Source organism: Penicillium malachiteum, assembly GCF_028827825.1.
Source record: "Penicillium malachiteum strain IBT 17515 chromosome Unknown utg000001l:1.0-8184562.0:1.0-8186909.0, whole genome shotgun sequence".
Lineage (NCBI taxonomy): Eukaryota > Fungi > Ascomycota > Eurotiomycetes > Eurotiales > Aspergillaceae > Penicillium > Penicillium malachiteum.
Genome location: NW_026643094.1, coordinates 4,334,301 through 4,357,121, shown reverse-complemented (window position 1 = coordinate 4,357,121; position 22,821 = coordinate 4,334,301). Strand labels below are relative to the sequence as shown.

The 22,821-nt window shown below is 47.3% G+C and overlaps 10 protein-coding genes across 10 annotated transcripts; 5 read left to right on the top strand and 5 right to left on the bottom strand.

Annotated features, from left to right (window-relative positions):
- Positions 1–1,574: 1,574 nt before the first annotated feature.
- On the bottom strand, positions 1,575–3,453 carry smp3 (glycosylphosphatidylinositol-alpha 1,2 mannosyltransferase smp3; the record flags this gene model as incomplete). The annotated part of the gene is made up of 4 exons (XM_057085099.1): positions 1,575–2,535; positions 2,589–2,713; positions 2,776–3,158; positions 3,345–3,453. 4 exons carry the CDS (start codon positions 3,451–3,453, stop codon positions 1,575–1,577), a joined length of 1,578 nt encoding a protein of 525 aa, XP_056951248.1.
- Positions 3,454–4,325: 872 nt separating this feature from the next.
- skpA (SCF ubiquitin ligase subunit skpA) lies at positions 4,326–5,076 on the top strand (the record flags this gene model as incomplete). The annotated part of the gene is made up of 5 exons (XM_057085098.1): positions 4,326–4,374; positions 4,462–4,547; positions 4,604–4,771; positions 4,841–5,010; positions 5,070–5,076. The coding sequence occupies 5 exons, from the start codon at positions 4,326–4,328 to the stop codon at positions 5,074–5,076; spliced, it is 480 nt and encodes a 159-aa protein (XP_056951247.1).
- Positions 5,077–6,582: 1,506 nt separating this feature from the next.
- Positions 6,583–7,079, bottom strand: N7483_001660 (60S ribosomal protein eL39). Its single transcript, XM_057085097.1, has 3 exons — positions 7,013–7,079; positions 6,825–6,925; positions 6,583–6,661 (listed from the first exon to the last, which is right to left on the bottom strand). Exons 1-3 carry the CDS (start codon positions 7,016–7,018, stop codon positions 6,613–6,615), a joined length of 156 nt encoding a protein of 51 aa, XP_056951246.1. The 5' UTR covers positions 7,019–7,079; the 3' UTR covers positions 6,583–6,612.
- Positions 7,080–8,118: 1,039 nt separating this feature from the next.
- Positions 8,119–12,138, top strand: mdr1 (ABC multidrug transporter Mdr1; the record flags this gene model as incomplete). The annotated part of the gene is made up of 1 exon (XM_057085096.1): positions 8,119–12,138. One exon carries the CDS (start codon positions 8,119–8,121, stop codon positions 12,136–12,138), a length of 4,020 nt encoding a protein of 1,339 aa, XP_056951245.1.
- A 37-nt stretch (positions 12,139–12,175) lies between these two features.
- On the top strand, positions 12,176–12,496 carry N7483_001658 (putative ABC multidrug transporter; the record flags this gene model as incomplete). Its single annotated transcript, XM_057085095.1, has 1 exon — positions 12,176–12,496. One exon carries the CDS (start codon positions 12,176–12,178, stop codon positions 12,494–12,496), a length of 321 nt encoding a protein of 106 aa, XP_056951244.1.
- Positions 12,497–12,751: 255 nt separating this feature from the next.
- N7483_001657 (SWI5/SAE3 family protein) lies at positions 12,752–13,148 on the bottom strand (the record flags this gene model as incomplete). Its single annotated transcript, XM_057085094.1, has 3 exons — positions 12,752–12,911; positions 12,975–13,060; positions 13,128–13,148. The coding sequence occupies 3 exons, from the start codon at positions 13,146–13,148 to the stop codon at positions 12,752–12,754; spliced, it is 267 nt and encodes an 88-aa protein (XP_056951243.1).
- Positions 13,149–13,480: 332 nt separating this feature from the next.
- Positions 13,481–15,160, top strand: N7483_001656 (Ytp1 family protein; the record flags this gene model as incomplete). Its single annotated transcript, XM_057085093.1, has 5 exons — positions 13,481–13,597; positions 13,659–13,736; positions 13,806–14,648; positions 14,700–14,829; positions 14,880–15,160. The coding sequence occupies 5 exons, from the start codon at positions 13,481–13,483 to the stop codon at positions 15,158–15,160; spliced, it is 1,449 nt and encodes a 482-aa protein (XP_056951242.1).
- A 332-nt stretch (positions 15,161–15,492) lies between these two features.
- On the bottom strand, positions 15,493–16,892 carry N7483_001655 (E1 ubiquitin-activating protein AOS1; the record flags this gene model as incomplete). The annotated part of the gene is given in 5 exon segments (XM_057085092.1): positions 15,493–15,943; positions 15,961–16,421; positions 16,474–16,666; positions 16,729–16,786; positions 16,850–16,892. The coding sequence occupies 5 exon segments, from the start codon at positions 16,890–16,892 to the stop codon at positions 15,493–15,495; spliced, it is 1,206 nt and encodes a 401-aa protein (XP_056951241.1).
- Positions 16,893–17,217: 325 nt separating this feature from the next.
- Positions 17,218–19,235, top strand: N7483_001654 (uncharacterized protein; the record flags this gene model as incomplete). The annotated part of the gene is made up of 3 exons (XM_057085091.1): positions 17,218–18,308; positions 18,370–19,059; positions 19,112–19,235. 3 exons carry the CDS (start codon positions 17,218–17,220, stop codon positions 19,233–19,235), a joined length of 1,905 nt encoding a protein of 634 aa, XP_056951240.1.
- A 324-nt stretch (positions 19,236–19,559) lies between these two features.
- N7483_001653 (uncharacterized protein) lies at positions 19,560–22,545 on the bottom strand (the record flags this gene model as incomplete). Its single annotated transcript, XM_057085090.1, has 3 exons — positions 19,560–21,122; positions 21,171–22,002; positions 22,052–22,545. The coding sequence occupies 3 exons, from the start codon at positions 22,543–22,545 to the stop codon at positions 19,560–19,562; spliced, it is 2,889 nt and encodes a 962-aa protein (XP_056951239.1).
- Between the last annotated feature and the right edge of the window lie 276 nt (positions 22,546–22,821).

The window sequence follows — 22,821 nt, the reverse complement described above, 5'->3', positions numbered from 1 at the left end:
CTCCCTTCCCCTCAAACCCTTTCTTTTCCCGTGTAGCCATGGCATGAGGCTCGGCTTAGCTATGTATGGCCTAGGTCTACCTGCATACTTCCCTTTTTTATCCCTGATACGACATTTCATGTATTTAACCTAATGGGCAAAATGGGACGTTCGCTAGTCAATCGTGCACATGTGTAGACTGCATTAGCAATATGCAGATCACGCTCAGAATCCCTGTACATGTAGAATTGTGGAATGTCGACATAGGAGCTAGAGCTGCTGAGATGGTCTGTGCGTCACGGCGCCTGCTATCCCGATCATGTGTTGACCGATCTTAGCCTGAAGTATACATGTATGGATCAAACATACTGATTGTCTCACTCTAAGCATCCAGACTTTCAATCTGAACTTAGTAGTAACAGTATTTATATTACCTTGCTTTCAAGCTTAGTTATTTGCCACATGTGTCCCAATTTGAAATACCCGACATCTTGTTGACCTCCGAAGTGGCTATATATATATGATGTCACGGTACCCCACAGCACATGCATCTATATCTGAGTACTATAACACAAACTTGAATGTTGAACATAACACAGAATATCCTGAAATATTTAATCAAGATCTAAAAGCCAAAATCAAGTTTAACATCATCAAGACTTAGAGGTTCATAATCTAATTTGAATCTAGTTAAAACTGCCCAGGTGAAATATCGGTACCTGTGTAGTACAAGGATGTGGCTATCAGCAGATATACCCACAAGACTGCCCAGGTACACCTGACTGTAGCCTAAAGAATGTGAACACCAATCCATAATCATGGCTCGGATCTCACTAGATAACCATGCACGTGTGGCCAGATGATCAAATGAAAGCGAGAAATAAAAACAAAAACAAAGATTAGTACAGCCACTGAGTTTGGCTTACCAACCTCCAACATTAACGTATTCCACAAGCGAGCCGTACACACAAGCGAGCCGTACACCCCAAAACACCATAGTAAATGCGATATTTCAGGCCCTTGGATCTCAACAACGAGAATCTGGCTTTACTTTATTTTCGTAGTGGTAGTTTTTCTTTATATGGAGACTAGCATTATGTATACAAAATGCATACCAAATAGTTATTTACCTGCATTACCAATAATACACTGGCAGCGACCGATGTAGATATATATACCAACCTTCCATTGTCTTAATATGCTTCTACATGTGACAAATATTCATAACAGAATATATTAAGCATTAGGATATCCTAGGAGTGTATAGTGGTGTAAAGTGTTGATATATCAGGTCATGAAATATCGCATTTACTATGGTGGTTTGGGGTGTACGGCTCGCTTGTGTGTACGGCTCGCTTGTGGAATACGTTAGTTGAATCTACAACGGAGGTATAGGTGCCCTCTTAAGTAATAATATTAATAATAATAATATGAATATGGTAATTAATCCAACATTTAAATATAAAAAGTATATTGCACACCAGATGATCCAATCAATGAATGCATGTAATGATAAAGATATTCCAAAATACAAGAAATTAGCTAAGTTATGGCATGCAACGTAGATGTTTCAACATCTACTTCATATGTCGTGATCATTTACATGTCCTCCTCACAGACCAAACGCCTAGACCCCGACGCCCAATAACTCTTTTCAGAGTATCGAGAACCCCATCTTCGCCGAAGTCAAGGTCATCTAGATTGAGATGCTTACGGTAAGACCATAAGCGGTAGAGTTGGAGGTTAGGATCATGGGGTTCGGAAAGGGACGTATAGGTATCGAGGAATGTAGCTGAGGTAGGAGCGACAATGTAAACAGGTGATGAGGAAGGGCATGAGGGAACAGTGGAGTCTAGTTGATGAATCATATCTAGACCTGGAATTCCCATAAGATCGACAGTCTCGATTTGGCCGGTGTGGTTTCCTTGTTCAGGACCCAGAAGCCAGTGTGGAGGGGAATAGGTTTTCCACCAGAAGACAGTTGCGTCTGGATGAGAATTTATGCCTTGGGCGACGGTGTTGGATTCAACGATGGAGCGCATGGCGAGTTGGGCGGGAACAACACCTCCTTGGTGGTAGACACCCATTAAGAAACCCATTGCGGCATTGAAGATTACCCATGTGGCAAGGAAGATGCGCGATCGGTGCATGCGGACGCAGCTGAGGAGGAGGGGGACGCAAGGGATTAAGAAGCGTGGTTCCTGGTGGGGGAAGATGGAGAGTAGGACTGTGGCTGAGACTGCAGACAAGGCACGGGTATTACGCATCCAGGATGGCACAATCGGCCAGCTGAATAGTGAGAGAATCATTGCGATGTATGCAGGGCCCAGTAACTGGAAGAGGTTTGCGACGAAGTGCTGGTGGTGTGGGTGAAGACCATGGATTGCCAGATTCGTCGAGTCGGAGTTGTAGAGGATATTATTAAGAGGGGTGATGATTGGGTTGCGCACAATATCCAAGAATGATGCAGAGGGTCGGTAGAAAGAGGTATCGATAAAGATTGCGATCGAGGTAAAGAGAAGCCCAAAGCCGACGAAAACCGCCAGGGAGGATGGTCTAAACACTGAATTAGCCCACTATAGTACAATCAGACGGTATGATCTACTCACTTGCGCTGAAAGTACGGGAGCAATTGTAGACCCGGGAACAACAGAAACGCAGGGAAGGTGATTCGATTAAAAACACCGGCCACTGCGATGAAGGAGAGGACCGCATAGGAGAAGAAGGATGAGTGCTTTTGCTATTATTTAGTTTCCACACCATATTTGCTAGTACGCTGGGGTATTCGGCACGAACCTTGTTCTCAACAATGCGACGAATCAGAACCAGAGCCCAGGCTACCAAAATGGTCTCTAGGGAGTTGGAGAAGGTGTGCGTCTGATATGTCCAGGTGACATACGACGAGGCCACCAGGACAACCGTTGCGCGCCGGTGCCGCGGGGAGGGTACCAACTCATAGATGGCCCAGTCCTCAAGCACAAAGCTCAGCAGAAACATTCCAGCGCGCAGTGCATAATACACCAGTTGTGGTGGTGGATTTCCTTGTCCAACCTCCGTGTAAAACCATTTCAGTAAGCTCATGGGGACCTCGTAGGTTGGCCATAATGGGAAGACGCTGCGGATCGGAAGGTCGGCAGTAAATTCCCAGGGGAGATGCGAGGGATATCCGAAGATTTTACCTGTATTTGTCAAATTGAATATCAGTACTGATTTTATTGATCAAGGTGGCTTGCGCTCTCCAAAAGGAGCCCGGAGACTATCGCACAGAACTTTTGCGAATTGGGCTCTTGATCACCACCAGCCCTGTGGCTGTGCGATCGGCAGAGATGAAGATCGTGAACCATATAAGGAGATGAACAACATACCCGCGAAGACCTCGGGGCCTTGAAAATTCTCATCGGGATGCAGATAGCTGGGTGACCACGCGAAGTAAACACGGATCAACAACAAGAGTAGATAGGTACGTCTCCACATGATGAGGGCGCCAGGAACATGCTGGTAGCAAAGATGAAACTAGATATAGAAGAAAATTATAAAGAAAATTATAAAAGTTAAAAGAGATGAAAAGAAATCAAAGGACTGATGACACTGATGAGTGAAGTGTGAGAGGGATAAAGATAGACGCGTTAAGTTAGTGTCGATGATATCACTTCTCTGATAACACGCGGCAGAATCAATCCAGTTGACAGTATAAAGGTTTTACTACCTATTCAGGTTAAAGAGAAAAAAGGGGGATATTTAGATTTTATTTAGTTAATTTAATATTATAAGAGTTCTTTTTGATCTAAGAAAAATCCAAAGCATTGGCTGCTGCCCAGGTGTTTGAGCCCTGGTGAGTTTCTTTGTGTTATTCACTATTGAAACTACGGAGTAGTGAATGAGCCCTTCACTGCTGAATTAACTATAGGAAAAACATACCTAGTAATAAAATCAGAAACAAAAAGAATTCACATAAAAAACCATGGGCTTCAGTGAATGATCAATAGATTTCCTAAAATAGTCATACTAGTCCCTTCTTGAATATAAATGCTAGGCATCAGTCCCCTTGTGGGGGCGGAGAGCCATATAGAGCCCTGGAGCCTCGACGAAAGACTGACTAACCGCCGAACTGGAACTGGAACACAAACGCAACCGTCACTTTCCTTCACTTTACCCCTCCCACTGCCAACCAACCACTTTTTAAAAAGTCAGACTTGTCTACTGTTTCTTCTTCCTACATCCACCTTGGGTTCATTTTCGATTCCAAACTGTTCACTCCGCTGCCAAACCTTTCCTCGACAACCTTCTTCGCTACCCCAAACTGACATCTTCAATCATAGACGTCACTTTCGCCATCTTTCGTAACAATGTCCTCAGTCACCCTTACTAGCTCCGATGGAGTTGATCTTCCTGTTGGTGAGATATCCAATACCTAGCGCGTGGAATGACCACGCGGATTCAGTTTCGTTTCGTCTTGTCCAACAAGCTAATCCAACGGTTTAGAGCGCGCTGTTGCTGAGCGTTCCGTCTTAATCAAGAACATGCTGGAAGATCTTGGCGACTCTGGTGAAGCCATTCCAATTCCTAATGTTTGTATTCCCCAGCCTTAGTCTTTAAAATACACTTCCGCTAACTACCCCGCTAGGTCAACGAAGCCGTCTTGAAGAAGGTCATCGAGTGGTGTGACCACCACAAGAACGACCCTCCCTCCGCAAATGAAGACGATGATAACCGCCGCAAGACCACTGATATTGATGAGTGGGACCAGAAGTTCATGCAGGTCGACCAGGAGATGCTGTTCGAGGTTATTCTGGTAAGTTGTCACATAAACTGGGCTTGTGCGGCGCGCGGCGTGCGGCGGGTACTGATTAACCTATTACAGGCTGCCAACTACCTCGATATCAAGGCTCTGCTTGATGTCGGTTGCAAGACCGTTGCCAACATGATCAAGGGCAAGTCTCCGGAGGAGATCCGCAAGACTTTCAACATCCAGAATGACTTTACTCCCGAGGAGGAGGATCAGATCCGCCGTGAAAACGAGTGGGCTGAGGAGTAAGTCTATTCTCTTTCAAAGGTCCATTATCAACAGCCACTAATCATCTCTTCTACAGCCGCTAAGTCAAATCCCACAATTTCGGAAGGGTCTCGCTTTTCTTTTCTTTTCTTTTCTTCGCACTTCTTTGGAGCTAGCCAGCTTGGAATGGAAATGAAAAGCTCTTATGATGTGGTCAGATAAAAAGGACCCTTTTTGCTCGTGCTGATATGGATCTTGGAAGGCATGGACTGGCTTTCTTTTCGAGACGGCGTTTTGGTTTCATACATTTTCATTCACCCGCTCACCTAACCTCTCAAGTTGTACCTTGCTTCTATTTCTTTAACCCTTTCCATATATATTTTTATGAGCTTTAGCCAAGACTGGCTTGATGAACCAAACTTTCTACAAATTCAATGTTTTGTTTCGCCAAGCTGTTACTTGGAGAAGTAGATACCTTTCATCTCAAGTGCTGTAGCTGTAGGTATTTTGGGACCTGAGCCTCAACTTGAAGTGCTACCTAGTAACCGCCAACTTGAAACTTGGGTTTTAACATATTGCAAAATATGCCACCAATCAAAATGTCTGAACTTCCAGTGCTTCTAAGGGGTTCGTTTTTCAAATTGAATCATGAAGTCGGCACTGTCAGTGGCAGTCCTGGAGGTGATCAAATATAGAACCGGGAAGTTGAACTTGAAACTATGTAACACAAGGTTACTTCAAGTCTTCCACTTGATGGAGGAGTTCTTACAAAACTTGAAACATATTGATATTGAAGGGCCTGTTCAAGCACTTGAGTCCAAGAGCTACCCAGGTGAGAATCACTGGCAGTCCCCAGCCCTGGAGATAACATTAATTGGATGTTTTGTAGGGATCTCGGTTGTGGGGTTGACTTGTGCACCCACAGCCCTGGAAAACATGCTAGCAGACCGACTTCAAGTTTACATTTACCTCAGAACATTTGAAGCACCTCTACGCAATTGACCAATACATTTTCATATTAAGGTCGCAAGTATACCCGGACGAATCCTGAAGCAATGCATATCCACTTGAAAGTGTCTGCACTCCATTCCAATTCCGTACTGCACAGGTACTCAGGACACCCAAGACTGAAATTGCAAGCCAAACCGGCACTCCTCCAGTGCCCCAATGAGAACCAACGCCCTACAATGCTACAAAGTGGCGAAGCGAAACAGATGCAAGACAAAAGGGACGTCAATTCGATTCCATCAAAATTTTTGTTAAGGAAAACCGCCCCGCCTTCGAGTCCATCCTCCAAGACGAGCCCCTTCTCAATTCCATTCTCATCAAATCGTAAAAGACGAACCGCGTAGGTACAGGCCGGGCTCGATATTCGTAAATCGGAAACATCAGAATATCGCACGATGGTCGAGATTTCCATTAGAAGTCATCGGCATCATATTGCACCCGCACCAAATCGAAAATTTCGTATCGGACTTGAGTAGTTCCCCATCAAACTAGCGCGACCAAGTCGAAAAAAATGGAATTTTCATATCGAGGTAGGGAACTCGTCGGGATATCGACACACATCGCACAACATATTGAAGGTATTGGAAAAATATTTCTCGAGGCGTGGGTCGGAGGGAATTGTCTGGGTGAGCTTAGATACCCAGACGGGTCTTGCGCCAGTGTCGTCGCTTGGCGTTGTAGCTGTAGAGAAGTCCTGTTAGTCTTTATTGCTCTCTCTTTTGTGCGCCTTCGGTTCTGATTGTGTGTGGGTCGCATCGAAATCGATTCATCAAATTCTTTGATTCTCATTTCTCGAATCGAGTCGGGCGTGTGTATTCTTTGGGATATTCAAGGGCGGATTTACCGGATGGTGTTGCCAGTGCGCAGGCGAATCCACTGGGGGATAGGACGGTTCTGGCGCTGAGCCTTAGCAAGCTTTTGCTTGGTGCGGAAGGTCTTGTGGCTCTGTAGGGACAAGGATATTAGCGTTGTTGATGGCGAAAAAGGGATCTTGCATATTGTACAAGTCCCGTAACAGGGCGTAGCACATACCGGCATCTTGATGGCTTGGTCGCGACGGCGAGCTGATTTGGATGGGAGAAAGTTGACGTCCTTCGGGAGGGTGATTTGTGTGCGGGCAGGGCTTGGCTTTTCGCTTGAATGGTCAGGTGACTGCGTCAGGTAGTGGATACCTGAGGCAGATAGAAAAGCGGGGACTAAATATATTCCGAGATCCGGGCTGCCCTAGTCAGGTGATTTTCTATGATCCACAGTCCAGCCCTGGAGGTGGATTCTGTCCCCAATTAGGTACATCATCGCTTCGAAGTACAATGATGTGTATAGATAAGTTTGTACGAATACATCGTATTGTTATGTCGTGTGATTTCAATAGGTCATATTTGACTTTATTATTTGCTTATCCTCAATTAATTCAATATGATATCATTTCATAAGGGAGCCATATTGTCTCAATTTAGTATCCCTACGATTTCACGCAGCCATTGGATATAACATAACAGGGGCCCCAAGGGGCACAACGAAGAAGCACCTCTGGGAGAAGATCTATGGTCCGTCAAGTCTTACGTGTCTCTCTGACTTTGAACAGTCCTATCAAGGGGTTGTCTAGTCATGGACCGGAACGTTATTGGTGCCCCTGCATGCCCTTGCGGGAGGAATGCACCACCACCTCAGATCGTGAGACTCACAGTGCACCACAGCCATCCATAAACAATGGTGGAATATTCCAAGCCCAATCCCCACTTCTACGGCGTGGTGGCTTTTGAGTCTGTTGAACCTCGTGATTTGCTTGGCCACTGCGAAATCTCGTTTCATCTGGCATCGAGCCAATATCAAGACAAATTATTCCTTTCGTTATTTCAGTCTCTCATTGTGCTCGAGTGGATCGCCATAGATTCCACGCTGTCCATCCCTAGACCCTCTCGTTTCTTTCCTCTGCGCTCGAGCTTTTTCTCAATGCCGCCAGTCGCTTGGTCGCCTGGCTTCAAGTCGCTCATTCTACAAGACCATTCATTCAAAAATCTACTATAGGGTCCTAATTCTGCGCCAAGGCGTGGCAGCTTATAGGCTGGTCTCAATCGCTGAAGCAGTCCGAGAATACTTCATCACGACACGAGGACGTGGACGTCCTTCCATTCAGCATGCACCGTTCCAGCCAAGCAAGCCACAAAAATGACATCTCGACGCAGGCCGTTGAGATGGTTGAACACCCCACTCGAACAAGCTCCATGCAGCCTATAGAGAAACATAAACCTCCAAAGCCGGTCCTCGATCTCCCGAATGACGCCTACCACCTCCTCGACGATGCCAGCAGTGATCTTGGAAAAAGCCCTCTTTCCGAAGAAGATGCGCCCTATGCCCATTTACCGCATGACGAGAAGCAAATCCTCAAAAGCCAGCTGGACCAGCCAAGTCCCAGTATTTCACTCTTTGGGCTTTACAGATTCGCGTCTCGTCGAGATTTGATTATAGTGTTTATCAGCGCCATTTGCGCAATCGCCGCCGGGGTCTCTCAGCCCTTATTTATGGTCATATTCGGTTCAATGACATCCAGCTTTTCCAAAGTCTCAGTCGATCTCATGAGTAAAGATGCCTTCATGACCGAGCTCAACCGAAATGTCGTGTATTATATCTGTCTGGGAATCGGGGAATTCATCGTGGTGTATATCTGTATGGTCGGCTTCATGCATACAGGAGAACGCATTACGCAGAACATTCGTGAAAAGTATCTCGAAGCTATTCTACGCCAGAACATCGGCTATTTCGATAAGCAGGGCACGGGAGAAATCACTACCCGCATCACGGCTGATACCAACCTGATCCAGGAGGGTCTATCTGAGAAGGTCGGCTTGACCCTAACCGCCATTTCTACATTCACCACTGCTTTCATTGTCGCCTACTCCAAATATGCTAAGCTAGCCGGTGTCTGTACTTCAACTGTGATTGCAATTCTGTTGATCATGGGTACCGGATCTCACTTTATCGTCAAATATAGCAAACTTTCCTTAGATTGCTACAGCGTAGGTGGAACAATTGCCGAAGAGGTGATTAGCTCAATCCGCAATGCCACTGCATTTGGCACGCAGGATAAACTCGCCAGGCAATATGAAACTCATTTGGAGATGGCTGAACGATGGGGAATGCGCCTTCAGATGGCGGTGGGTGTCTTGATAGCAGCATTATTCTCTATGATGTTCATGAACTATGGTCTAGGATTCTGGATGGGCTCTCGATTTTTGGTCAAGGGTGAAGTCGAAGTCGGACAGGTTATCACGATTCTCATGTGCATCCTCATGGGGTCCCTTAGTTTGAGCAACATTGGACCTAATGCCCAAGCCTTCACGAACGCTGTGGCTGCTGCAACCAAGATATTCGGCACCATTGAGAGGACCTCTCCTATTAACCCTACTTCCGATGAAGGAATTATTCTTCCAGTTGTCAAGGGAGACATCCGATTCGATAACGTCAAGCATGTTTACCCCTCTCGTCCCGATGTCACAGTCATGCAGGGAATGACTCTTGAGTGCCGCTCTGGTACGGTTACAGCTCTTGTTGGACCTTCTGGTTCTGGTAAGTCTACAGCCGTGGGCTTGGTTGAGCGATTCTACCTGCCTGTCAGTGGTACGGTGACTCTTGATGGACATGATCTTCAAGGTCTCAATCTGAGATGGCTTCGCCAGCAGATCTCCCTCGTCAGCCAAGAGCCGGTTCTCTTTGGAGCTAGCATTGGTGAGAATATTCGGCACGGATTAGTCGGCACTGACTATGAGTTTGAGCCTGAATGGAAGATTCAAGATCGGATCGAAGATGCGGCCCGAATGGCCAATGCGCACGACTTCATTGTTAATCTCCCAGAGGGATATGACACCAACGTTGGACAGAGCGGGTTTCTACTCTCTGGTGGACAGAAGCAGCGTATTGCAATTGCTCGTGCTGTCGTTTCAGACCCTAAGATCCTACTGCTTGACGAGGCTACTTCTGCTCTCGACACCAAGTCTGAAGGTGTGGTGCAAGCCGCTCTTGACAAGGTCGCTGAAGGACGGACCACTATTGTCATTGCCCACAGGCTGTCAACAATTAAAAACGCGGACAACATCGTGGTCTTTGCCAAGGGTGCAATTCAAGAACAAGGCACTCACTCCGAGTTGCTTATCAAGAAGGGCCACTATCACCGCTTAGTTGAGGCACAGTACATTGTTGAAACCAAGAAAGATAGCGAAGACAGCTGTCCCGATGTGCCAGTACGCCAGTCTACCACCTCCAAGCGTATCAAATCCATGTGGCGTGGGTCTATGGCGAGGCCGGAATCTCTCTTCCGACGTGGCTCTGTCGCTCATTCGATGTTCCGCCGCACGTCTATGGCCCAGCATCATGGGGGATCTTCGATGCGTCCCCATTCGATGTTCAACCCTGCAATGCGTGGCTCATGGAACCGTGGAGCGATGATGCATCCGTCCGTATTTACCCCAACCAACAACTCGCGAGCTACCATGCTGCTCCGTCCTGAAGATCACGCAGCCCTTGGCATGTTCTCACAGGATATTTCAAACACCATGGATGCCATCCAACAAGTCAACCCTACCGAGTATTTGCGTCGTAGTTTCTTCGGAATCGAACCTGTGGACGAGGACCGCGGATCCATATCGAGCTTTATTCTTGCAGAAGAAGAGCCGGAGAAGCCCGAACACTACTCAATCTTTTCACTCATCAAATTCATTCTCGGATTCAACAGCAAACAAAAGAACATCCTAGCTGTTGGCTTCATCTTCTCAATACTCGCTGGCTGTGGTCAGCCCACCCAGGCTTACCTATACTCCCAAGCAATTGCTGCCATGTCTCTTCCCGTCAGTCAATACACGAAGCTTCGCTCCGAAGTTGACTACTGGTCAGCAATCTTTCTTGTCACTGGTATTTTGCAATTCTTCACCTCTGCAACCATGGGAATTGCATTTGCATACTGCTCCGAGCGACTTATTCGTAACGCTCGGAGTCGGGCTTTCCGCGCCATCCTCCGACAAGATATCAATTTCTTCGATCGTGAAGAGAATAGCGTCGGTGCCTTGACTTCCTTTCTATCAACTCAAACCAAGGCACTGGCTGGTATCAGTGGACAAACATTAGGAACTATCATGTCGTGCACTACTACGCTCGTCACATCCCTCACAATTGCCTTGGCCTTTGGGTGGAAGTTGGCTCTCGTTGTAATGTGTGGCGTTCCCATCCTTCTAGGATGCGGCTTTTACCGTTACGAAATGCTCGCTAAATTCCAGAGCCGCTCAAAAGAAGCATACGCTCGGTCTGCTGCTTATGCTTGTGAAGCTGCATCCGCTATTCGAACGGTAGCGGCTCTTACCCGTGAGGCTGATGTGGCCGAGACATTTCATCAACAGCTAGAGGCGCAGACTCGTAAGAGTCTGATTGCGGTTGCTAAGTCCTCGACTATGTATGCCGCCTCCATGGCTATGGTGTTTTTCTGCGTTGCGCTTGGGTTCTGGTGGGGTGGTACACTTGTTGCGAGAGGCGAGCTCAACACACTTCGGTTTTTTATCTGTTTTACCGAAGTCCTCTTTGGTGCCCAGTCTGCTGGCACTATGTTCTCATTCTCAGGCGATATGGGCAAGGCTAAGAACGCTGCTATACAGACCCGTACCCTGCTGGAGCGTGAACCCCCTATTGACACCTGGTCTGAGAGAGGTGAGCGTGTTTGGAAGATGGAAGGCGAGGTCGAGTTCCGTGATGTTCACTTCCGCTACCCTACTCGCCCTCAACAGCCTGTCCTACGTGGTCTGGATCTGACTGTCAAGCCTGGTCAGTATGTTGCTCTCGTGGGACCCAGTGGATGTGGGAAAAGTACAACGATTTCCCTCCTGGAACGCTTTTACGATTGCTTAGATGGTGGAGTGTACGTCGATGGCCGGAACATCGTCGACTTGAATGTTAACTCCTATCGTGAGCATATCGCGTTGGTCAGCCAGGAGCCCACTCTATACCAGGGTAGCATCATGGACAATCTTTTACTTGGGGTTGAAGGGCGTCAAATCACGGAGGAGGATGTTGACAAGGCTTGTCGGGATGCGAACATTTACGATTTCATTGTTTCTCTACCGTATGTTTACCTTGAAACTTTCCCTCTGCCGAAAGCACTAACTCATATCCTATAGTGACGGGTTCAACACACTTGTCGGCAACAAAGGTAGCATGTTATCTGGTGGTCAGAAACAGCGTATAGCTATCGCGCGTGCTCTACTTCGGCAACCCAAGATTCTGCTTCTGGATGAGGCTACCTCAGCCCTTGACTCTGAATCTGAGAAGGTTGTACAGACAGCTCTGGACTCAGCCGCGAAGGGTCGCACAACCATTGCGGTGGCTCACCGACTAAGCACTATCCAAAATGCGGATCTCATTTATGTCTTCGAAGCAGGAAAGATTGTGGAAGCTGGTAACCACACAGAGTTGATGAGGAGGCGAGGCCGCTACTTTGAGCTTGTTAGTCTTCAGAGCTTGGAAGCGACATCTTGATTCTTGCTCTTTGTGATGTGTTTTATCCAGGGTCAATGCGTTGATCGCATTGATGCTGTACTCACGACTGGATCTCTGAAGATTTCATATGTATCTACTTGTTATACCTGCTATAGACCTGATTTCTGCGATGGAATTGGTTGAATGACCCATTTCTGTATGAATTGTAAACGTCGAGTCTATTCCAGTAAACCCGAGTATTCGAAGAAGAGATAAGTTTAACAATAGTCCAAGGTAGAGAGAGTAGGACTGAGTCTAGTCCTTCTCGTTCACTCCATACTCTTTATGAATCTCCATCACACGGACTCCCTTGGCCTCAGCAATCAAGCCCATCAATCCCTGTGCTACATCTTTGATCTCATTGTACTCATGTAAAAGCCGAATATGGCGCTGGACAGTCTCATCCGGGTCATTGCTATGCGACAAACCAAGTTAGTAACAGTAGAATTGAAGTTTCTTGTTATTTCGAGGTGAATACCGCAACTTGGACTTGATCTCGGCAATTTCCTTCTCCAGCTCCGCTTGTTGAGCTTGTAACTCGGATATTGAAGCTTGGACAATCTCCTGTCTCCATCCACTCCATCAGTACTCCTCATAGCCCCATTCTAACCGGGTCTAGTTAGTTACTAACGCGTTGTCCCCGTTCCGCCATGTGGATATCACTTTCTCTGCCAATCACCGATGTCGCTGAATAATCTGTGGATGAGTACGGAGGGGAGAAGTGGGATTCAGGGACAAAGAGGGTTCGATACAATTGCAAGAAGAGATTGATGAAACGTTTCGGCTAAAATTGACCAAATTTCCGGCTTTTTTTCGTGGTCTTTTTGGGGCTGAATTTGAAGATGTTAATATGGTGTTGATGATGGTTGATGTTCATGTAATCGGATGAACCGGATTGGCGTTAAGATCGACATTGTCTGATCTGGCCGCATTTCCCTTCTCTCTTTTTTCCCTCAACTTCTTTTCCATCCTCAAAACATCACCATGGATATTATTAAAACAAGGTCCTTATGCGCCCTGTTTATTATTATTGGTCTAGTTATTGCTCATGGTGATCATGGAAATGTTCCAGAGGGTGAAGCCATCTCTGAGGATCCTATTGTTTGTTCCCCTCGCCTTATCTGTTTCCGGAAATGTATCTCCTACTAATTAGTGGTTGTAGGATTCTATTCTATGGATTCATATGATTTTAATGGGTTTCGCATTTGGTATCATCTTTCCTCTGGGAATGGTCCTTGGTGTATGTATATCTTTATTATACCTTTGCAGGCTACCATCGCGTCTCGAATTCAATCTAACTTGGCTCTAGATCGTACGCTCAAGATGGCACGTCCCCGTTCAAACAGTCGGAACTATCATCGCTGTCCTCGCCTACTTCCTCGGCCACGCGCACAAAGGTCGCCAATTCTCTGCGAACGTACACCACTCCTTCGCAAACTGGTTAATGCTCATGCTTGTTGTGCAAGTCGGACTGGGATTCTACTTGAAGCTACACCTGGAGAAAGGCATGCAGGGCCGAATCCGCTGGATGTTCGTTCTTGCGCATGGAATAATTGGCAAGATCATGCCCGTTGTGAGCTGGACGCAGATGGTTTTCGGTGGTATTGCGGCAATGGGCTTCTGTCACGATGATCATCTCGGACAGTGTCTTGCGCACTTCATCATGGGTTCTGCATTCATCGGATACGGTATCGCTTTGACTATTCTCCTTCTGGTGGGTCAGTTCTGGTTACGTCGCACCGGCCGCAGTCAGGAATTCTTCGATAGCTTGATTATTGCGGCTTGGGGATGTGTTAACACCTTTACTGAGCACCGTTGGGGTCAGCCTTGGGCTCACAACGACTTGCAGCATACGAGTATGGGTATTGTCTGGTGGTGTGCTGGTCTGTTGGGTATGTGGCTGAGTCGCAGTCGTAATGGTCGGCCTAAGCGGAATATTGTTCCCGCTATTGTCATTCTCATGACTGGGTACGCTATGTCTGCTCACGCTCAGAGCCTTATGATCAGTACTATGATCCACACTGTTTTCGGTTATACCTTGATGGCTGCGGGAGCTACTCGCATTATTGAGATCTCGTTCGTGCTGCGCGATAAGAGCACGATTAGCATGAGCGGAACTGACCCAAACAGCTTCCAATATCTTCCTCCATTTGTACGTTTACCTTACTTCTCATGGTACATGTAACTTTGCTAATTGTCACAGTTACTATACGCCTCTGGATTCCTGTTCATGGGTGCCACCGAGGAGCAGATGCAGATTCTCAACGACGCCGGTATTACCCACGTCTCATACGTACTTATCCTATACAGCATTGCCTTTATCTTGTTTCTCTGTAAGTTTGATCTACATTGATTCTCGACGACTCTCACTAACTGCTTCTAGTTGTCAATGTTCTTCTCCATATCTATGCTGTCCACGCTTGGCCAGAGGGCGCCGAGGAAGAGCAAGAAGTCCCCAAGTCCAACACAAATGGCGTGTACTTGAACGGCAACGGTAACGTTAACACTCGTGCCCGATCGCGCTCAGAAGAACAGCGCATCCACGACGCTGAGGCCTTTGAGCTACAGGGTCTGATCAGTGAAGACGAGGAGGAAGCGGGCAACGCAATGGGACCCAAAAAGTCACTTGATGAAGAGACTGGCGCGAAAGCCGCTCAGGCTTGAATTTGATGTTGGTTCAAATTGATTCTACATTTTTCTGATCTAGTTCATTTTCTTTTGGCTGCTTAACTTGCACTTGGGGGCGTCTGGGAATCTACCATATCAGACCTAATTTTGAACATATGAACTCCCATGGTTTGCTACACATTTATAGAATGAGTTTTGATATTGTATGATTAGTGAGATACTTGAAAGCAGGAACTTCATGATGCATTCTAGTGCGCTATCGTACAAACACATGATTCGTAAATAGTGAAAATCCAATCTCACTGTGACCTGATTAGAAATTCAACTCCAAGACCCAAACGCCAGCTTCCATAAGTCTTCACGCCCAGCTACACAATCGTAGTGGTTGGATCTTCCACTCGGAATGGAATAATATTCGGGTTCGCGTTCAACGGAATCGGATTGGAGACCGGCGGCACAGCAGCCAACCCATCTAGACTCGTATCGTCTGGGAAGAAAGGATGAAGGGAGTAAATCGGACCAACGCTCTTCTCCGCATCGAAAAGGAGTAAGTTCTGCAATGGCTGTTCCCGCGCCGAGAGCACATTGATCACATCCTGCGCCAATGCACCACCCAGGAACGCCGATACAGGAGCTAGCTCGCTACCCAGGTTCTGGAGGAACGTGCGTAGGACAGAAGAATCCAACATTGACAGATCTAGTCGGAGCTCTTTGTGGCTATCACGCGCAAGCTTGGTAAATAATTGCAGATCCACGTTACTGAATGTAGGTCGACGACCATCTGACGCCTTTTCAAATTCCCAGAGCGCACGCAGACAGCTTAGCAGCGGAGTGACTTGTTTGCGACGGCGAAGAAGACGGGTGTTTTCTTCCGGAAGGGGGAGGCATTGGCGAGGATAAGCGGAGAATAGGTTTCGCGCTTCGTGACCAGCTCGACTGTCTTATCACCTTTCTTGGCCTTTTCCTTGGTGGTAATGTTTATGATGCTGCGGGTAGGCGTTTCTTGGGTCTTTGGTGGGACATTGGACTTCTCGCGCTCGATGACAAAGTCGTGGGAGATTAGATCCGCGAAGATATAACCGTAGAAACCGTGTAGGCCGGCTGCGTAGAAGGGACGATTCGCGAGACGGCAGGCTGCGTTTATGGTGGTGTTGGTCATGAAGTCTAGCTCTGTTGCGATGGTGATATCGAATTGGGCGAAGAATTCGGGTTGCTTGGTTCGGACATCATCCGTATCAACGGTGAGCTTCACTCGGGGGTTCATCTGCTTGATCTGGGGACCGGCGACTTCGGCGCGCTGACGAACGTTAATACATTTTTCAATCTATGACAGAGACATAACGACTCACGTTCTTCCCTTGCTTGATAATCTCCTCGTCTCGGTGTGCCTCTTCCAGGAAAAACGAAGCATCCAAGTCGCTCTCTGTCACCGGTTCATGGTCAATGATGGTCAAGGAGCCAATACCCGCAAGAACCAGGTTCTTTGCTACCTCATTCGCAAGAGCCTTGACAGTGATTAGAAGAATATTAGCCGATCGGATCCTGTACACAGTAACGATGAGTATATATTTTCCTGAGGCCAATTGAGGATTGCGACCACTCACTTTTCTTGCGCTTGCATGCCCCATAGTCGGATTTGGCGGTCATACAAGGCTATCTCATCTAAATCAATGATTAGCTGCTATCAGCTTGTTGATAGCTCTGTATATAGTAACTGTTACTTACCAGCGCTGATCTGACCATTCTGGTTAGTCTCTGGATCTGCCATTGTGTAAGATAACAGATTGTTGAAGGTGGAAAAGAGAGAAAGGAATGAAAGAAGGTGAAGGTGAAGGATCTCCATACACTTAAGCTCCCCCCCACCGATGATCTAATCCCCCCCATCACGTGCAAAGCTACAAACACCTGAACTTGTATCATAAGTAACTCCCCTGTTCTTCCCTCTGGCTCTTTGATTGAGTCCATGCACTTGGAATTCTAAGGATTGTCGAGAAGTCTGCTGGACAGTATTCTTGTTTCAGGTAATCTATCTATCTGTGCCGGCATATTCTATCCCTCCCTCTCCGGGATCTAAACTGATCAAACATTATGGTATGTTTCATGACACTGGGCTCTCACTTTCCCCTCCCCCTTCCATCTACTTATCGGTCTTCCTTCCTTTACAACAGCCAGAGAACTACGATCACCCACCAGCTTCTAATCGTCGTCCCTCTCGTGCAAGGGATCCTTCTTTTGTTCCCCCACCGGGGAGATTGGAACAGTCACTCTACGAATACCTAAGCGCCCGACACCCTCAAGTTCAACTACAAACCGCTGCCACCACTGCCGACCGTGGAGCTGAAACTGAAGACGAGGATTCGGAACTAGATTCGATACTATCTGAGATTCGATTTGGAAACCACACTTCTCAACTGTTGAACAGATTGATTGAACAAGAATCAGGCGGCTCCCCGCGTGATAATCATCCTCCTCGGTCAAGAGACCAGCTACTCTATCTCCGCAACTTGATCAACTCGGGAGCAAATCGGACCGGCTCAGAGGCTAGTACTCGGGCCTTGGAGACTCTGAACCAAGAGGTCGAAGATCACTACATAGACGAAACTCGCAATGGGAATATGACATACATGCAAGCTCAAGCTGCATTGGATAACCATCGCCTTGTATTCGGTGTCGACGACCCACGAAGCTCAGTGCCTACTTTTCAAGATTTCTTCCAACAATTCCCATCCACTGCCAATCCCGCTACTCTAGAACCCCGCCCGCCGACTAATAGAACTCTCCGACGACGTGCATTCCGACCTGATCTAAGAGATTCACTTCCTACACCATCCCTAATGCCTCAACAACCTCCTCAACAACCTCAAACCGGTCGCGACCGGGATCGCCGGCTTAAGCGGCGCAAGCTTGACGCAGATGATCATCGAGAGGGCAGCCGTGGGTTCAACTATGGCCACCAGGGCCAGGTGGTCCCCGGACCTTTGAAAATGGAGATCGCAAGCTGCGATGGAGGCAACTACGATCCAGATGGAGAATGTTTACTGCCTGATAGTATTCTGCGCAATGACAACAATGTTTACAGCACCAAGTCCGATCGGTGTAATATTGTTCTTCGTCACAAGAACGAGGCACCTTTCTGTTTGAAGAAGCTCATCATTATGGCTCCAAGATCTGGTTTTGACGCACCGTATGTTCTATCCTCTGCACCCCTTCAAAGAAGGAATATTAAACACTGACTCTCTTGGTAGAATTCAGGAAGGAATGGTGTTTGTTACTATGGATTCGGATGAAGCACTTGCCCGCACCGTTCAGTACCAAATTCAATACTCCAGTCGCCGTCGTCGCCGCGAGCGACGACACGCTCTTCAACCATCCCAAGAATATCTCAATGGTTCTTCGCGCCCTCCTCTCCAATCTGTGGAACGTACCGTGCTTGTTGGCCCTGACCCAAATGTGGCTTCGTCAAGTGAAGGTCGAAGTACACGTGGTCCACAAACCGATGGATTCCGCGTCACCACAGAGTACAACTGCACTAGCACTATTGATGGATTTGGGCAGCAAGACGACGACGACATGCTTCCATCGGTGGCTGAACTAGAAACGGTCAACGACGATGATGACTTCATGTCTGATAGCGATGAGGATAGTGCCAGTGATGATGACGAGGAAGAGTCCAATACCATGACTAACTTTTCCAATCGCCGCCGATTAGAGGCCCAGTCGCAACGAAGATTGGCCTCCATGCGCCGTCAGGCATCTGATCCAACACAACGACATCGCCAACCAAGCTTGATTGACCCAAATCCACCTGCATCCCTGTTTGGCGCTGGATCGTCGACCGCAGCATCATCCAGTGCCCCCGACGCTCTCAAGCCGTACGCCCGTTTCTTCATTGAGAGAGAGAAGAGTATGGTCACTATCAAGTTTGATCCGCCTCCGTGAGTTGTTTATTCACAGTACATATGTGTTCATTGCTAATCAGTTTTTCAGTTCCGGTCGTTTCATTCTTATCAAATTGTGGAATCCTCGACCTGATCACAATCTTGACATCCAAACCATCATTGCCCATGGTTATGCAGGACCACGATTTTTCCCCTCCAGTGGTTTCCGATGATTCTTGTTCTTTTTTGAATTTCTTGTGTTCAACATTCCCCCGGTAGTTTGCTCGCTCTCTGGTTTTCTAAATTTTCTCTGGGAGCCTGTTCGCTTTCTCTCTTTCAAAATTCCCCCTGGTACTTTGCTCATTGGATTCCAATTCCCCTCCCATAGCTTTCGGATTTGCACGACGATACGATAACGGAATGATACTATGATTTGGATTTTAGAATTCTCTGTATTGTAGAGAGCAGGCTGTGCCAATCAAGCTAACGTGGATACAAAACTGGGAGGCGGTCCCAAGTAGTTTTCCTTGACACCACCAAGATCCAACACAATTTTCTCAAGTAAGGTATTCGAATGGTTCAACCGTACCCGAATAGTATGAGGACCAGGCTTCAATGCAGCAAGATGATGCGTCTTCTCCCAAACACAATTCATGATAGCATCTCAGCCATCCTTCGGCGGGTAATTTAGCCTTGCCACTTGATTCGCTGACGAGAGTGTGTAGCTCAACAGGCTGATCATCAACACTGAACTCATAAGACATTTTCTGATCTGGATCAATATCCAGAGTCATGTTGAACAATAGTTTCAGTGTGAATGATTCAGCGTGGGAAAATGTGTAAAATGGGTATTCCATAAATGGAACAATAGTCTCACGGCGACAGGTATCATAGTCAATAGTGATTGAGCCTTCACTTCCTCTGCCTAGCTCAGGGTGATGTTTATACGGGGCTTGAACACCGAGGCCGATAGCAGGGATCGAAACGTATCCATCCGCCTCAACGAATCCTTGGAAAGAATCCGGGATTCTATGACCCTGAACAGGGAGATGGACATGTTCGAAATCGCCCTCTGCCGATGAAATGCTGATCAAGACCTCCTGATCGAAACCAGGCTCGACAAGATCCCAGTCAACAGTAATCCAGACACGAGCATCATCTCCATCGGGATGCAAGATCCCTTCAGAGACCGAGACTTCAACCCAGCGAAATAGAACAGAGATACTCCAATGAATGATCTGCGTCCCTCGAGTAAAAATATCAAACCACCTCTTTTTCACACCGTATCTACTCATAGATCCCAAAGTTAGACCGGGAACCAGGTCTCGTCGACTAGGATGAGTCCGTTCACTTTCTTCATTGATTCGCCCAGCGCGAATACCTTCATGTCCTTCAACTGCAACACCCATCTGACCAACAATGATATTGCTATTCTGGTCACGCTGCACATACGCTAATCCGAAGATAGCATCCCGGGATGGTGCGTGCCAGGTATCGCCGTATCCCATATGAGCCTGACACATAATATGATTCCACTTTCCATCTAAAAGGGAGTGGAATTCCTGTGAGAGTTTGAAATCTGCGTCGAAGAGGTCGAGAGTTTCTCGGAGGAGTTTATTGGCTGTGTTGCGTCTTTGGCGTGCGTGCAGTTGGTTTCGTGCTTGTGTTACTCGTAGTTGTGTATAGATTGCGCTGGCCTTGACGGGGTGTACGACTAGTTCCCAGATTGATGCCTTCTGTTCTGGATTCGCACGATCGTGGATCTTCTCTGCAGTAGATACGAGTTTTTGCCATCTTGACGCTATATCATCTGCTTCGTTGTAATGGAGTAAGGAGAAGGATTCGGGTTCGATATGCTCATGTCTGCGAAGACGAACAAGACGGTCATATTCGTGCCAGAGAGAAACGATATCCGGACTCAGCTCGGCGCTGAAGTATTCTGTAGCCATGCTACTCAGGAATTGAGGAATACTGGACTCATGAACGGAGTTGATGTTCCAGGCCATCTCCATTGCAAAGGTCAAGGGGACCTCGATAGGCTTGATGTCACCAACATTGAACACCCATATTTTCCGAGCATTGCGATTATACGCTTCGGAGAGTTGATGATACGTTTTGCCCTATAGATTGGTTAGCTCATATCAGTCAAGTCAGACCATGTTACGAACCAAAGAATTCGAGTTAATCCATTTATAACTTCGAGGAGCCCCGACATATTCAAAGTGGTAGTAAATACCCGCTCCTCCCGGCCTATTCATCTCAGGATTGGATGGTAAACGTCGAAGAGCCCCAAAGTTGTCATCGGCAAATAACAATGTCACATCATCGGGGACAGTGAATTCGCCCGCTTGGTATAGATCCTGAATCTCCTTATAAAGCGCAAGGACCTGTGGAACAGCATCCTCGCGTCCATGAACCTCCTTAAAAAGAGCCCGTTGTTGCAAGAGCACATCTCGTATCACAGCACCAGGATCATTGGTTGCCATACCACGATCATATTCACCCCGAATCCCCATTGTGAAATAAGATTCCAGCCCCTTCGCACGCTGAACACCCTTGCGAAAGAACTCAATGATCTCTTCACGGCTCTTAGTCCAATCCCAAGTTCCATCTGCACGCGGCTCCTCCTCAAACCACTCCGTTGTAGCGCGCTGCATCGGCTCATGGTGGGAGGTTGATATACAGATTCCGTATTCATCGGCAATGCGCTGGTTCTCTGGGTCATCCATGAAGAAGACTGCACCGGGATTAGGGTAGCCTGGCCACATTGCTGGCCACATGAAATTGGCTTTTAGACGGAGGAGCAGTTCATAAACCTTCTTGTAGAACTCGCTGTTGTAGGAACCGAATTTCTCTCGTACCCAACCTGTCAATGCGGGTGCCTCGTCATTGATGAAGATTCCTCGATACTGAATGCTTGGTTCACCGTGCGTCGTCGTAACTGGGAGGGCATAGATATCTGGGTGGAACTTGGGTGCGACATCAGCCCACCAGTACCATCTGAATTAATTAGTTTCACAAAATCAGACAATTGCAACGAGGAACGTACGGAGACACGCCAATCTGGCGAGACAGAGTATATGCACCGAATATGGCAGCTCTTTTATCACTTCCAGCAATAATCAAGCCCTTCGAGCATCCTGGAAATGGATCGTCCACCACGAAGGTCATAAATGACTCCCACTTCCCTCTAATCGCGTCGACATCAATTTTCTTCTCAGCGATAAGCCTGTCAAGCATCCAGCATGACTCAACGCAACCAACAATAACCACCGCACTGAGATTCAACTCTTCCGCCTTCGCTTCATCCACAAAGACAAACGGACTCGCCTTACCCCTCGTTACTCGACCAAAATCCTCAGCCAAATCCCGAGCAGCATGGTGAATACCCGGAAAATCAGACGGATCAACCAAAATAGAAGCCCCAACAAGATTGAGACCAAGATCCTCAGATCCGAAAGAAACAATCTGCTCAGCCATGATTATGGCGTCGAGCGTGATAATGAAGCATTGCTCCATATTCATGTTGGTGACCATCGTCATCGGCAACTGGAGATGCGGAGGAGCTCCACTTCCGCGTTAGCGATCCAGTCCGTATTGATATTCCCCCACGAATCAACTTCGGGTTTTTATCATCCCGAAACATTGTTCAGTGGAGTCTAGTTTGAGCTGATGCGGCGAGTTCCGTTGCCGACGAGATGACTAGTGGATTAGCTCGGTGATTTTGTACCGAGCCCTACTCATTGTCGTGACTCGTGTGATTTCCATACGGAGATACTCCGTCAACCGCTTGGACCCCCTGCCACATTCCTTGTTGTT